The sequence below is a fragment of the Aythya marila genome, assembly GCF_965140915.1.
Source record: "Aythya marila genome assembly, chromosome: 6".
NCBI classification, from domain to species: Eukaryota; Metazoa; Chordata; class Aves; order Anseriformes; family Anatidae; genus Aythya; species Aythya marila.
Genome location: NC_139047.1, coordinates 34,050,860 through 34,066,848, shown reverse-complemented (window position 1 = coordinate 34,066,848; position 15,989 = coordinate 34,050,860). Strand labels below are relative to the sequence as shown.

Sequence of the window (15,989 nt, the reverse complement as noted above, 5' to 3'; positions counted from 1 at the left end):
GATCTTGAGTGGACAGTGCTATAAATTCTTTGCATTCTTTACACTGCTTAAGGCTCAACTGATTTGGTGCAAATAGGACCATGCGTAGTGTCAGTTTTCTAAAAGCAGCTAGGTTTCAGTGGTAGCTAAAGGCAAGTAAAGGCTTTACTTCAATAAAATGATGTGTACTAAAGATTTATTCTTTTATGTACATCTACCAGTTCTATGCCTAGATTAACAAAGAACAAGTGGTGTCTTTTTGATTAAACATGATGCTGAAAAAATAGCAAAATAAAAAATTAAAATCTGTTTTGAAAATCACATTAAATACACAAAGAAAAAAATGATTAACTATTTCATGCTTACAGGCATTCATTCTACAGGATGGTCTATGCTACTGCTTTTAGCTGTATAGCAATGGAGACTTATAAGGAAGAATGGTTTTGATTTTACCTCCTCTTTCATTTTGTCACGTTAATACTGTTTTGCTTATGTTATGTGGATGCATCACACTTGATACTCTGGCTTGGCTTACTGAAAGGTTTCGCTCCCACATAATTATCTGGTAGTATATCTGATGAATACAGCATCCCCAGCTACATCCTTTTCGTCCAGTGAGGCAGAGACCTCCATTCACAAAATGAGACTTTGAGGCATATATTTGTATCATGTAGTCATTTGTAAAGGTAGTTCTTTCAGTACAGAGAATAATATCTAGCTACTACAAATATCACTTACTACATCATCGCTATTCAGTGCTCTGGCATATAAACATGCTGCTTCAGACCAGGGGTCCTTTTTGTTGGTTTGTTCCCAGTAGTGGCCAGTAGTTAGGACAGAGTAAACCATGACAAGCCAGAAATGTCTTCTGAGTATTCTTTCAATTCATATTTTCAGCTCATTGATTTTCCTTATCCGTGTGTGCTTTGTATATCTAGTAAAACTCAGTAGATCTCTTTCAAATCTCTTGAGCCCCTGGATATGGTTCCCCCCCCCCCCATCTTTACCATTCTTTTGTGAAGTAATTAACTTTTACAATGAAACAATCCATTGAATAAGTAATCGTCACCCTTAATTTTGAACTTGGTTCCTGTTTGCTTAATGACTCTGTATGACTCTTCCTTAGTGTTTATCTTAATTATGTGCTCCATAGAGAGAGTCCATAGAACAGCATATTTTGCATGATATACCTGAGATATCCTGTGTAATAGGCTAAAACTTTATTATTGATGATAGTCTAACCAAGAACACAAAATCTTTGTCGATTACTAAGCAAACATTTTCAAAAGAACTGAGACGTGGATGCCTTCTTTGAAGGTCTCTCTATGTAATATAATTTTGCTTTACATGCGTTTCTGCTTCGCATTTTACATAATGGCTTCATTCTCTGTCTTCAGAATCTTTAATACCTTGAAAGAAAGTATGGCCTAAGTACGTCCCCCTGATTCCTCTAAGTATATGATGGGCTGCCAAATGCCTGAATGAATCAAGAGGTCACTATACAACCCTAATCCATTCTGTTTGAAGAGCTTCCATCCCGTTTATGTTGCTGTTACTTGTTTTCCTACATACAGGTTGCACCCTTCCTTGTATATAAATTAGTTTTTCTAAAAGTTGGTTTTGCAACAGCTGTTGCAAAACACAGAATCCTCATAAGGAGCAAACATGTTTGGCCTGCACAAATACAGGTAAAAATTACAGTATAAGTTTGAACCTCATATCCTATTTTAAGGAAAAAAAAAATTGTTCTTCCCTCTGAGTTATATGCATGTACCTTGGTCTCCTAATAAAATCCTGTCAGTTCATGACAGTATAATATCCATGCTTATTAAATAAGAAATTGAACCCCAAATATGAAATGATTTTAAGTCTTTCTTATGAGATCCCATTCTTGCTATCATTTAAACTGATAACAAAAGTGTCTGTTGGCTCTACAGATAATTTTCCAACTTTAAAAGGTGAAAGAAGATCATCTTATATTCTGTGTTTCAAATAAGATTCTTTCTAATAATTCAAAAATGCTTTTCTCAGGAAGGAGTTTCAGTGCTTTTATAAGGCAGAAGCTGAAAGATGCTGTCCTTTATTGGTTATACAGAGGTCTATTAATACTTATTCCTTTCACTAACAGCCACAGCACTGATGGGAAAGTGCTCTTCTGTGTTCATATGTAAATCACATAGATGTATTCCAACAGCAGAAGAAATATTTCTTGCAAACAGAGAAATGAGAAGTTAGCTCATTGTGTACATTTTTGCAGAATCAAATCTCTGTTTATAAATAATTCATTAGCAGTATAGAAAAAGTATTTGCTTATATTTTGCAAATAAGTACAGAAACATGACAAATGCTTATTTGCATGTGAATTGTTTTTCCACAAAGTATTTCCTTTACATAATTTATCATATCTTGAACTTCCTCTTCCTGGCCTGTTGACAGTAAAAAGAATCAAATGTCAGTGATTTGCTGACATTTATACATTGAGCTTTTGCTTTGAGAAAATTAGTATTATGTATATAATCTAAGAATCCATATAAATGCTAACCTTTGATTTGCTTAAAAATAACATTGCTGGAGAACTGATGAAACTGGTGTAGATCTGCTTTTATTACTACTTCCCTACAGCTTTAAAATGAAAAGTTGTGCCTACCTGAAAAATGCAATTCCTCTCTAAAAACTTTCAAACAGAGTAATTTTGACTTTTATTTATTAAGTGAGGGGAAAACAAATGAAGAAGAAGCTGAAAAATCCATCAGAAATACTCCTTTCTTGAGACAGTCTTTGATTTCTACAAATTGAGACTTCTTAAAAAAAAAAAAAAAAAAAACCACACACACAAAAAAAACCTTCATTTGACTTCACCAGAGATCTGTGCAACTCATGTCTAATGTGTTCTCACGCTGGTGTTATCTGCCAAATACTTCTCAATTGGGAGTTTCTAATTTTGGGGGTGGAGAAGGAATGACATTTGTTTGTTTTTTTGTTTGTTTGTTTTAGTTTTTCCCTGATTACTCTGTTACGTTTCCCAAAAAACAGGCAAGTTGCTAATTTCCATTCCTGTTTAAAGACCTTTTAGCATTACTCAGTCTATTCTTGCTCTCAGTTTCTCCTTTCTCTTTTTCACCCTCCCTCCATTGATTTAGTTGCTGTTGTTTGCCATTTGCCTGAACTCTTCCCAGCTCTCTGTTGAAAAGATCCTAACAATCAATCCTTTTTCTTGATTTTACATTATTTATATAATACAGTGTTTCCTCCAACAGAAATATTCTCACAAATAAACCTTAGTTGCTTTTTCAGTCCTACTCTCCAAAAACTGTGTGGCAGTCAAGACTGAATTGCATATAGAGGCTCAATTACATTTTGCTCAATTATCTCTTCTGTACCTTTGTTTAATCTAATGGTTTAAAGTCCAGAGGGACTTCATTTTTTTTTTCCCCAGTGTCTTTTAGAATAGATTAGTTCAGTTGGAAGGGATCTTCAGAGATCATCTTGTCCAATTGCCTGACCACTGAAAGTTGAAACATATTATTGAGGGCATTGTCCAAATGTCTCTCGAACACTGACAGGCCTGGGGCATCAACCACCTCACTAGGAAGTCTGTGCTAGTGTCTGACCTCCCTCACAGTAAAGAATTTTTTTCTAATATGCAGTCTGAACCTCCCCTGGCACAGTTTTTACCAGTCCTACATGTCTTGTCGTTGGTTTTCAAGGAGAAGAGATCTGCACCTCTCCACTTCCCCTCCTCAGGAAGTTGTTGAGAGCAGTGAGGTCACCTCTCAGCCTTCTTTCTTCCACACTAGATGACCCAAGTGTTTTCAGCCTCTCTTCATAGGACATGCCCTTCAGACCTTTTACCAGCTGTTTGTCCTCATTTTCAGGAAGAAAGTGCATGGTATTCTTTTGGGAGAATCTTCCACTTTGATCCCCTGTCCAGTGTTTTCATGGTAGTAAAAGCAAAAACGCAGAGCTATGCAGACAGTGAAGTAAATAGGCTGAAGCAGCAAATCTCACTTTCTCACGATTACTCCATCACTCCCTGAGGCCTACTTCTGTTTGCTTTGCCTGTACCTTGAATTAATTTTGTCTGCTCTTCCCTTTTATTGTGTCCGCCTTTTATAATGACTTCAGACCTACCTGTGTTTTGTTTCTTCCTAGGGAATAGAAGAACATATCAATTTATCAAAAAATATCCCATTTATCTTCCAACTTTTACTGTCTCCTGTCCATCTGTAAGCTCCTAAGATTCTTTTTATCTAACATCTTTCTGTTTTCTCTGACATTACTTAAAAACTCCATCCTTGTTCTTACCTTTACTTCTTTTCTGTTTTCAAACATTCTGACAATAGTGTATTTTTTATGAAAGTTTGCTGTCCATTAACTTTTGCACCTCATTGTATTCTCTTTCTGTTAAACTACTTTAACAGTTTTGTCAGCATTTTGGTCAGTAGATAATTGTCATGTTTCATCCCATATTTAATTGCTTGAAAACTGAATTACTTTACTTGAAACTCCGAACCTTCCTTCTTAGGTATTGCATTTAGCATCTCAAGATTGTTCCCCTGAATGCTTAGCACAGGGGAAGCTAATTCTTGACATACATATTTGCTAAAAGGTATGTGATAAAAGGAACACTATTGAGCGATTGAAAGTGAAAGATCTGTTTAGTTCTAATTAGATCGGATAGTAATGACTGCAAAACAAATTTCTAGTCTGTGGTATCTCTCACTGAACCTGTGATAATATGCATGCATTAAAGTAAATAATGTTTACATATTCATCATCACATAATTTTCTAAAGAAATATGTCAACTGAAATGACAGAATTTTCATTAATATCTTATATGTAAATGAAAATTAGTTTCAAATTTTAACAACACAAAAATCCTACAGACAAAAAAATCCTGAGTTTCAGAGTTGGTGTTTTTTTGACTTTGTTATAGTAATTCATTGATTGGTTGGTTGGTTTTTGTTTGTTTGTTTGTTTTTGTATGAAATATTTTAATGTAAATACTAATAAATAGAAATTTACTACTTTTGGTTGTTACTTTTCTTTATTCAGAGCCTCAAACATGCACTTTGAAAGACTTCCTTTGTGCAAATGGAGACTGTGTTTCAGCAAGATTCTGGTGTGATGGAGATTATGACTGTGCAGATGGCTCAGATGAGGTAGGTTTCTTCCAGGAGAAACATTTGAGAAAATTGGTAGTTTTTTGACCTTACATTGTTTGACCATGGTTTTCCCACATATGACTGTTTTAATAAGCAGTGATAGAAATTGTAGACATGAGCCGATAAATACATATGTATTTACTAAATTGAACCTATTTAATTGGTTCTAAAAGGAGAAGCTGACTTAAAATCAAGTCATATTTATCTGTAGTTTATCTACATCTTTTTGGCCCCATCAATGATCTGAACCTCTTCCCATCCTCCATACATTTTCTGTCCCAGCTGGGTAGCTGTTGCTTTCAATACCAGCAGTCAGTTCGTTTGGTTTATGTTTTTTTGCTGAAAATATGTAGACTGTTGCTTATGTAGTAGAAGTTTCATGGATATTTGCTTTACAGTTTCTCTGTTCTTTCCTTTTGTCCCCTTTCCTTTCCTGCTAGTATTGGACCTCAGGTGCTTCCCACCTTTCATGGATCATACTTACAAAGATATTTTATTTCTTAAGGCATTGGTGTATTTAATAATGTGAAGGGTTATGGCCATTAATTTCTCTGATTAGCTGTATATTTGCCTATGTTTATATTAAACTCTTGATTTTGTATGCACATTGTTTTTATTGTAACAGAGGTATTGTGAAACAGGCTGTTCAAGGGACCAGTTCCAGTGTTCCAACGGTCAGTGCATATCAGCAAAATGGAAATGTGATGGTCATGAAGACTGCAAACTTGGGGATGATGAGAAAAATTGTGAACCAGGTATTGTTTTATATAATGCTGACAAATAAAAATGAATGAAACAAGGAATAAATCAGAATGAAACAAGGAGAAAATAAGTCAACAACTTGAGAACTTGTGAGTTACGAGTAGGGAGGAGTGCAAATAAGTCTGATATAGACTTATTTGAAATAATGACTTATTATTACTTTTGAGTTTGTATCATTGTGTCTTCCTACTCATGTTTAAAAAATATATATATACAGCCACACAATATGAAACTTGTTGAGAGGAATGGTATTTAATTTTAGTGAAATATAATTCAGCTTACAAAATTTTGCTCTGATAACACCAGCATCTCTTGGCATGTTACTAAGGTATCTGGAGATTTTTTGTTTTATGGTGTTAATTCAGTATTTACTAGTCCTTACGCAAAGGTTTACTCTAGCAAATTTGTTTTATTTCATTATTATTGTCTTGGAAAATGTAGTTGTTTATATTTGCTTTTTTTTTTTTTTTTTTTTTTTGTAAGCTTCATCTGCATTAATGAAGCTTATGGAATTTTATGACACAACTTTCCTGATTTCTAAGGCATCAAAAATGTCTACTTGTATTTTAAATAAAAGCTGATTAATAAGTATTTATTTAAAATTTTAATAATGTGTGCATGCCAAAATTGTGGTTTCATATAACTTAAGTTTGTTTAATTATTAACATTTACATAATTTAGGTAAAGCCTAGCCCCACTTTAAGCATGCATTTTATAATATACTAATTCTGTGAATATGTGTATATGCATAGTTGCCATCCTTACCAAACATAAGGAAAACACAAAAAGAAATTTCTCAGTGATAAAACACATCCTTTCATTGTCATTATACAATTTAATTAGGATGAGACAATTCAGTTTTGTCAAATATTTCCTTGTAAGTTCAGAAAAGTTCATCATTTATAAATACATGCTTGCACACTCTGTTAAACCAGATAAAGACATGGAATCATAAGACAGCTTATGTATAAGTTATCTTTTTCTTAATGCTAAAATATGTGTTTGTAACCAGCGTCTCCAACCTGCTCTTCAAGTGAGTATATCTGTGCAAGTGGAGGCTGTATTTCAGCATCTTTGAAATGTAATGGAGAGTATGACTGTGCTGATGGATCTGATGAGGTAACCGACAATTTAATTTTTCTAGTGTCTGGCATGAATTTTGTAACAATTTTTAAACTGTATAGAAACACTTTTTTTTTTTTTTTTTTTTTTTTTTCTTCCTGCATTCATTGAACACTGTCAGATAACTTAGCCCCATGATTTTGGTTGCTTTGTATTTACAGTGGATTATGTTTGTTTGCTGTGTGTCCTTCTTTTCAAATAGGTCAATTTGTTTCCCCTAAATCAACACCTGGATGTCATTCTGGGGCAGTTCACTTCAGGGACTGTTCTGTACTCACAGCATGGATGAGTTTGTGTCACATTTGCCTCCCTCTGTCCTCGAGATATCAAATAATCCAAGGACTCACCTCACTCTCCATGGGCCTTCAAGCCATATTCTTCCTAGATATTAAACCGTTGATATCTTTTTTAAAACACTAATACCTTCTTGAATAACTTCAAGAAAAAAAGACACAAAATAGTTTGTTTTTCTCAAAGCCATAAAGCTGCCATTTAGAGCCAGAAGTATGTATGAGCTAAATGTTACCTAGTGCAGGTGAAGACTCTGAATCCACTCTGAAGGTATCTAGTCCAGATTGATGTGGATATGAGACAGATTGTACTAGCTGGCTTCATATTCAGGATTGTTTCTTTCAGGACAGTTGACTGTCCTGATGAATATAGCCACCGTTTCCATTGCTAATACTGAGCAACAGAGGCGCTATCAGAACATGTATAGTGTGGTTATGATTTCACTTGGACTTCAGTAACTATTTAAATTACACATGCCATTGTAAGAGACAACTATATTTTATTAAATGCATAGGGCAGTGAAAAACTGTCAGTAAATTTTGTTAGGTTTGTCTTTAAGTATGTTGTTACTTTTAGTTGTTAATAATTAGTTCACATCTGTATTCACACAGATGGATTGTGTAACAGAATGTAAAGAAGATCAATTTCGATGCAAAAATAAGGCTTACTGTATTCCTGTCAGATGGCTTTGTGATGGAATCCATGACTGTGTGGATGGCAGTGATGAAGAAGACTGTGACCAAGGTTGGGCTTTTTACTGGTAGTGTATTCTGTATCATCAAAGAAATCAGTAATACATACCATATTACCAGACTGTTGTTATTTAAAACAATCTTAGAAGTAATAATAAGATGAAAACAATGCATTATAATGAAAAAAAATCTAAATAAAGACCCCAATTTTCTGTTGTTTCACGTAGATGAAATCCTCCATCTAACCAGACCACGCTTTGAATTCTCTTTCCTGAGAGAACAGAACTATGCACATAATTTTATTCACTTGAAGCTAAACATTATGCTTATACCTTCATGGTTATGACTAAACTTCCAAATGTTTTTGAGAAATATATCTGTTACATAGTTGATAAAAATTCAGAAATCTTGTTCTACTATACCTTTTCAATTCTGCATTCATATATATTTGTATACATGTATGACATACAGATGTGTACATGTAAGCAACTAAATGTTGTTGAAGTTCCCCCTAGTATTTCTCCTGAGCTTAAGACCATGAAAAAGGCGGTAGCAGTGTAAAAATCTGCACAAGATTTTTAAGTGTAGTAACGCAATAATTATGACAAAGACAGAGCATTTTACTCAGCATTTGTTTTATTTTTCCAGACTTTTATTTTTTTTCCTCCTCTTTAGAGTATAGTTCTGTGGATTAGGCATCTAGAATCATATGATCTGTGTGTACCTTCAAAGGCATAGCATAATGCGGTACAAAAGTAAGCAATAATAATCTGAGGTGAAGCAAGCAATTACAGAGTAAAATATCCTTCCATTATTTTGTCATAAAACTACTAAGCAACAATGCTTACCCTGGGGTGGGGGTGGGGGGGGGGGAAGGGAGGAAGAGGTTATATGGGATGATTTAGTTAGAAAGACAGACCAGAAATTATGAAATCTGGAAGAAATGAAGGAAAATGAAGAAATCTGGAAATCCGAAATCTGTTCCAGAGATGTTCAGTTGCAAAGAGCAAATATCATATTTGGAAGTGTTGAAATATGAACCGTTTTAAGAAGATGGAAAAATCAACAAACTTTTAGAAGTCCATTTTAAAACTACCTTTACAAATATCTAGCCTATATCTCTTCAAAAAGCAATGAACTGTGAATAAGTAGGAACATACTTATTTTATCTGAAGCCTACATTATTCTTTGGATGGCATAATGAAGCTTCTGTGAACTGCAAATTGTTTATAATGCAATAAGAAACCTTTTGCCTAGTTGGTTATTGCTATAATACTTTGTGTTTATGTCACAATTATGATTTCTCTTATAGAAATGTATTCTATAAAAGAATGATGGCAGGCGGAGCAATCACATAAAACAAATGCCAGTTTATCTCACTGCTATTTTTTTCCTCTTTCAAAATACAGCAAACACAAATGGAATTTTATTCTATAGCATTCTGAAACAATTTCCATACTATTTATTTATAGCCCACAAATGCATGTTTAAAAAATACAACTTTTTAGTTTCTTTCAGTCTTATGATTCAACCAGTGTTGTGGTTTTATTGTGATTATACACACAATTATTTATATTCACATCTTCTGAAATTAAAAAAAAAAAAAGCTGCATTCTATTTTTCCATGAATAATAATAATAAATAAAATTTATGTTACTGCTTGTAACTTATATTTGCAATGGAGGTGACTCATATTCAGTAACATAGTATGAGAGTTCCCAACATCCTCTTACACAGTGGGTATTTCATGCAAATTACTGTTCTGAAAAAATAAATAAATAAATTTAAACCTGTTCTGAACCTTTTATGGTGAAAGATACCCTTCTGTTGGTTTTAATGGGGTGTGAACAGGGCACTGAGTGAATAACTAAAAAACCACTGGAGCTTAATCTAACTATTAGAATAGATGTAATGCATTGAACAAAGCCACAGGGAGAGTTTTGATGCTATCTTATAAAATTTCATTGTTTCCTCCTCTGCAGGTACATGGCCCTTTTCTTCTTCTTTTTTTACTTCTGTACTCTACTTTTCTCAGAAAACTGAGAATCCATTTACCAGAAAATTATGTTCTGTAGAAATTGAACTTCAAGAATTTTCTATAACTTCATTGATTGTAATGGTAAAATTTAGTTGTAACATCTTTGAAACAAAATACTTTCTTACTGCTGCACATATTAAAATTGAATCCAGCTTGAAGCATTTTTAAAGCTTGAACCCTCTAGCTCTCACACTCTATTCTGTTTTGTTAGATGTTTCAGAAATCAATCAATACAGAAGTTGTATGGAAAAAAAATATTCTTGATGTGTTTTGTGTCTGCTAAATATCCCAATGAGATATTTCAGAAGTTATGAAAAGTAGACTTTTAGAGGTCACCTAGTTGTATCTACTCTGTACCTGTATGTCTAGATCTACCCTAATATCAAAGTTTATAGCTGGTGAGTTGTCATTGTCTTTCTTTGGTAATTTCCCTTTCTAGTCAGGCCAAATAGGAAATTGCTAGATATAACAGTCATGAGGAGAAAGCGGAAGAAGCATATGGTAAAGGAAGAGATGAGTATTTTCCTCTGCTTCTTCAACTTGCCCATGTGGGATTTGTTCATGTAGTTACACTATGTGTCATCCTTTGCAGATAGTATGTGTAATGATGTTATTGATTTCATCAGGAATTGTCATTCATTCTTTGTCTGTTTTCCTGTCTTTTTTTTTTTTTTTTTTTTTTTTTTTTTTTGTCTTATTTCTTTCCTTCCAGGGGGAAGTATATGTAGAGCTGATGAGTTCTTGTGCAACAATTCTCTTTGCAAACTGCATTTTTGGGTTTGTGATGGAGAAGATGACTGTGGAGATAACTCTGATGAAGTTGCTGAAATGTGTGGTATGGCATTAAATTTTTCAGTGTTTTCAATGTAGTAACACCAGTAAGTGATTTAGAAATAACATGTAAATACCGAACTATATAAGGACAAGAACATAAGTTTTCTTCATTTGATCTTTAGAAGATTATCTTGAAATGTGAGCATACAAGCAAAGTAATACTTTCTAAATACTGAGTTCATATTGTGTTATACTGTTACCTGTGTTAGTGAAAACTCTAGACAGAGGAACTGGATATAATTTCCCCTGCTCTCTCTTTTTTCAGTTTACAGTCTTTACCTCTATTAAAATTACAAGGTACATGTCAAATAAGAAATTACTTACATGCATTTTTAAAGTTATGTCTATCTGGTAGATGTATACTTCTTTATTCTAAAACCAACAGTTCTGTAACTAATGCTAAATGTATTATTACATTACATAGAAATTACCTTGAGTAATTTTTTAAAGAAGTCTAGCATCACAAAACTTTAGAAATAGCAAAGTCATTTTTTCCAAAAATGCGCAAAACAAAAGACATTACGTATTAGCTAGTGTGAGAAAGAAAGTTGTGTTTTTGCAATAGAAGGTGTTTTTGCAGTGGAAAATTCCACTAACTTTGCATATTCAAAAGTGATTGTGCAGCATAGCAGTGTGGAGTATGTTAAGCAGATAAGGGGAAGATCCCACTGTCCCAAAATAAGGAGGATAGCTAAGAAAAACAGGGTGAGCCATACAAAATCAGTAAAAACAAAAATCACGGGCCCTTTAGTCATGAGAGCAGAAGGAGAAAAAAAAGGAAAAGAAGAAATTAATGGTTGGTCAAATTAAATTGTACCCATATGGTATAGAAGTGCGTCAAATAGGTTGTGAACCTGGAGTACTTAGCCAATGAGGAAACAGGAGAGAAAGCAGGTGTCAGATAATAGGTTATGATAAACTTTTACTGTGTGTTCCTTCTTTCAGGACGCCTGCCATTGCAATCGCGAATAAAATAACTTCACAGAAGCTATAAAACTGAAATTTTATAAATCTGAAACACTGTAAAACTGAAATTCTCAGAGTTCTTGGGAAAAAAAAAATATCCTAGATTAACAGCTACAAGTTATTTTCATGAGTTCAGTCAAGTTTAGTAAAATTAATGTTGAAAATATTTTTTACAGCTATACTTAACTTTTACAGCTATAATTAACATTCTATTGAACAACAATCTATGGAATCATCAATGCAAATAGTTGTTATGCGCATCCAATTTGATACAGTTTTCCATTGTTACTTCTATTCATGTAATTTCAGAAAAGATATTTGTGAAAAAATAAGCTTCTTAGAGGAAGTGCATAGATGGGAAAAAGTAGTTTCTACATTGAAATATAGATAAGCTTTGCTACTTCTTTTATTTTATTTGTCATATTTAATGATTCTCAAAAAAAAAAAAGTGTAATTACCCATATCAAACAAAATAATTTCATTCTTGAAATGAAAAACTTACACTGTAAACATTACTTCAGTGTTCTTTTATTAGGTACCAGAACATAAAAAGTACGATTCATATGTCAAGGACAGCTGTGTTCCCATGCCTGCTCATTGCTTTGATAAGGAGACATTAAAGAAGATTCGAGAATACTAGCTGGGTATTAGCTGATTTCTTTTTTTTTTTTTTTTTTTTTTTTTTATACAGTAAAGTTTCCATGCCCTCCAACAAGGCCATACAGATGTAGAAACAATAGGGTTTGTCTGCGACCCGAACAGATTTGCAATGAGGTTGATGACTGTGGTGATAACTCGGATGAAGATCACTGTGGTAGGTGACATTACCTTTCAAGCCATTCAGATCAAAGAAAACAACCTGAAGGCAAACTTTGTTACAGAGATATGCTTGTCCTTCAGTAAAGTTTAACTGGAGGTTAGTAGATCAGAGTTTGAAATTGAAAGAAATTAAGCTTGAAATAATTTCCAGTTGCTTAATGTTTCGTGGTCATTTCAATTTACATGTGTCTAAAATAATCTAAAAAGTTTAAATACTGACTAAATACTGATTTTTTTTTTCTTACTCATTTGTAATTACATAGATAAAATCGCATATAAAACAAGACCTTGTAAAAAAGATGAATTCGCTTGTAATGATAAGAAATGTATTCCAATAGAACTACAGTGTGATTGGTTTGATGACTGTGGAGATGGTTCAGATGAGCAAGACTGCAAAATAAGTGAGTTTTTTGACAGTTTGTTTTCATGATTGTAGCAGAAAATAAAGAATAAACTGAGACTTTCATCCACTGAAAACCTCTTCAACAGCATTGAAGTATAACATGAAAATAACATAACCTGTACAGTGTATATAAACAGGTACACACATAGTCTTAAAAAAATAATAATTAGAAAAGGCAGCTAATTGTTACCTGATTTTAATTCTATTTGATGTACCAAAAAGGAAGGAAAAGTTGCAATAGCCTTTAGGGTGTTTTGGGTAGTTCTTTTTGGAGTAGATCAGCTATAAATGAATTGCACTTTATTTCACATCTGCAGCAAGATAAATTTTGGTATTAAATTCTTCATGTGAAGCGCAGTGTTTCAACTAAGTAGTTGAAAATAGCGTCAATTTATATGCATATGTATGTAAATACTGTAATGTCATATATTAAAATTTACCTTGATCTTTCAACTGAAAGATAAATTTGTAACATTTTTTGTTGTTATTTTGATGTCATTTTTAACAGATAAACAAATCTATCAGGTTTTTTTTTAGACATTTTGTTTATGTTTAGGTGTCACTGAATATACATGTGAAGCTAATGTGAATCCTTGTGGAGATGATGCATACTGTAATCAAACAAAAACATCCCTACTGTGTCAATGCAAACCTGGATTTCAGAGAAACAAGAGAAATAGACAATGTGAAGGTACAGACCTTTTCCATCACTTTTCACTGTAAAGTGTTAAAAGACAGTTGGGTAGTCCATTTTCTATGCTAAAAAGGGGGGTGCATGCCTCTTTTTTTTTTTTTTTTTTTTTCCCCCAAACTGTTTCATAGATGTGAGATTTAGAAACCGAGATAAGAAACTGAAAGGACTCACGGGATGTAGAGTTGTGCACATACCTGGAGAAGTTATCAAAGATTAACACTGATTGTGAATGTCAAAAGGTTCAGTACAAATATTAAATGAATTTCTAATTCAAGGTTTTAATGGATGATTTGTGGTCTAATAGAATATTTAACTGACCATTTAGGACTGGCTTTTAAATATATATGTGAGAATACCTTAGATGCTTAAAAATAATGAAGATGAAACTGAAAATTGAAATGAAGATAAATAGTTTGAAGGTAAAATACCTTAGAAAAGATGTCTTAATATCTATGATGCCACACTGAGCAGAAAAAAAAAAAAAAGATGTTATAATTAAGGATAAGTACTTCTACCTTCCAAAGGATAGTTTAAGAATTTTTTTTTTTTTTTTACTGATGAACAGTAACTTGCAGAAAAAATGACAGTCCTGTTGAAATGATCTGCACAAGTGAATAGACTCTTGAATAAAAATGCTTCATTGTTTTACTTTTGAGAAAATGCTATACATGGGAGGTTGTCCAATAACAGGTGGTCATTTATTTTTTAGTCTAATAGAGGTAGATATGTTGGAAATAATTGTAGCAGGCATTTTCATTCTCAAAGTTGATTTCAAGTTCTAATGATTATAGGTTTATATAAGAAGGATGGAGAAATAGGAAATATATATATATGTCTTTCTGAGTTGTGTTGATTACAGTGGGAATAATGTTAGTAATAATTTCAGAAAGCTTCCTTTCACTGTTGCAAGATATACTGATACTTATGAGTTTGTTTTCTTCATTTGCATTTTTCCAGGATGTTCAGTTAAATAATAGATAGTATTAGAATATAGATTCATAAACTGCATTTGTTTCTCTCACAGATATCAATGAGTGTATGGTATTTGGTGCCTGCTCCCAACATTGCAATAACATTAAAGGGTCATACAAATGTGCATGTGAGAAAAATTATAAGGAGAGGAATAACAGTTGTGTAGCAAAAGGTAAGGCTACTGAAATTATAATAAATGAATAAATGGGGTATAGTAAGTCATTTATTATGTACATCGTTGGTAGCACTGATGTGTTGCATATATAATCAATATTTAGATAAATATTTCTTGAATAATACACAAAGTAATTCTCAAAACAACTCAGAATAACCTTTCTTATGAATAACATATATGATATCCAAGTCTAGATGGTAACTAGATAACCGTAAATATTGCACATGTGACCATAAACACTGTCTGAAATGCTGAGACCTAAGGCATCATTGTGTGTGTTCTATAGCAACTCTGGTCCAGTGTGCTTCTGTTGTAGTCATTTTCAAAGCTTCATTGTCTTCACCAAAGATATTACAGCATTTTGAAATAATGCGTATTGGCATGTTTGTGTTTGTTTAGGACCCTTTAGACACAACATGTGTTTAAGAATTTGTAGCAATTGATATGGGTTATGGATATATGCATAATATCCCCTATTTTTGTATATTGCTTAAAGTGTTCAAATTCTTACATTACACACTCCTTGAAATATACAATGTCAGATGTCACAGTGTGAGTCTGGAGAGCATTGAAGTCATATAATAGTATCAATGAAGAGTTGCGGCTATTGTCCAGAGCATAAGTGTTTTTTTAACATAAGAAATAGTCAGATAAACACCAAAAAGCTACTTGAGTGAAAACCACTGATTTTTGCATTAGTTGACATTTACCTTATTTTTGTTTCATTATAATAATTCCTAGGCTCTGAAGATCAAGTTCTCTATGTTGCTAATGACACTGACATCCTGGGTTTTGCATATCCATTCAACTACAGTGATGTTCATCAACAAATATCACATATTGAACATAATTCAAGGATAACTGGAATGGATGCATATTTTCAAGGGAACATGATTGTTTGGAGTACTCAGTTTAATCCTGGAGGAATTTTCTACAAAAAACTTCATGACCGAGAGAGAAGGCAAAGTAACAGTGGCTTGATAGTAAGTAAACAAACCCGAAGATTACAAATAACAAACATCTTTCCATTTATTTTTCTTTTCTAATTGTTTATAATAACATGATGATTTAATAAG

General features: G+C 33.0%; 1 protein-coding gene across 1 annotated transcript in view; it reads left to right on the top strand.

The window, feature by feature from the left end:
• The window catches only part of LRP1B (LDL receptor related protein 1B), a gene marked incomplete at both ends in the record, with an annotated part of 666,837 nt that overhangs the window by 596,642 nt on the left and 54,206 nt on the right, over nt 1-15,989 (top strand). Inside the window, 10 exons of the mRNA XM_082763005.1 lie at nt 5,036-5,142; nt 5,771-5,900; nt 6,920-7,026; nt 7,932-8,064; nt 10,763-10,885; nt 12,542-12,664; nt 12,933-13,070; nt 13,629-13,763; nt 14,791-14,910; nt 15,655-15,896. Of these exons, the coding sequence (XP_082619131.1) occupies nt 5,036-5,142; nt 5,771-5,900; nt 6,920-7,026; nt 7,932-8,064; nt 10,763-10,885; nt 12,542-12,664; nt 12,933-13,070; nt 13,629-13,763; nt 14,791-14,910; nt 15,655-15,896 (1,358 nt within the window). The remainder of the gene's footprint in view (nt 1-5,035; nt 5,143-5,770; nt 5,901-6,919; nt 7,027-7,931; nt 8,065-10,762; nt 10,886-12,541; nt 12,665-12,932; nt 13,071-13,628; nt 13,764-14,790; nt 14,911-15,654; nt 15,897-15,989) is intronic.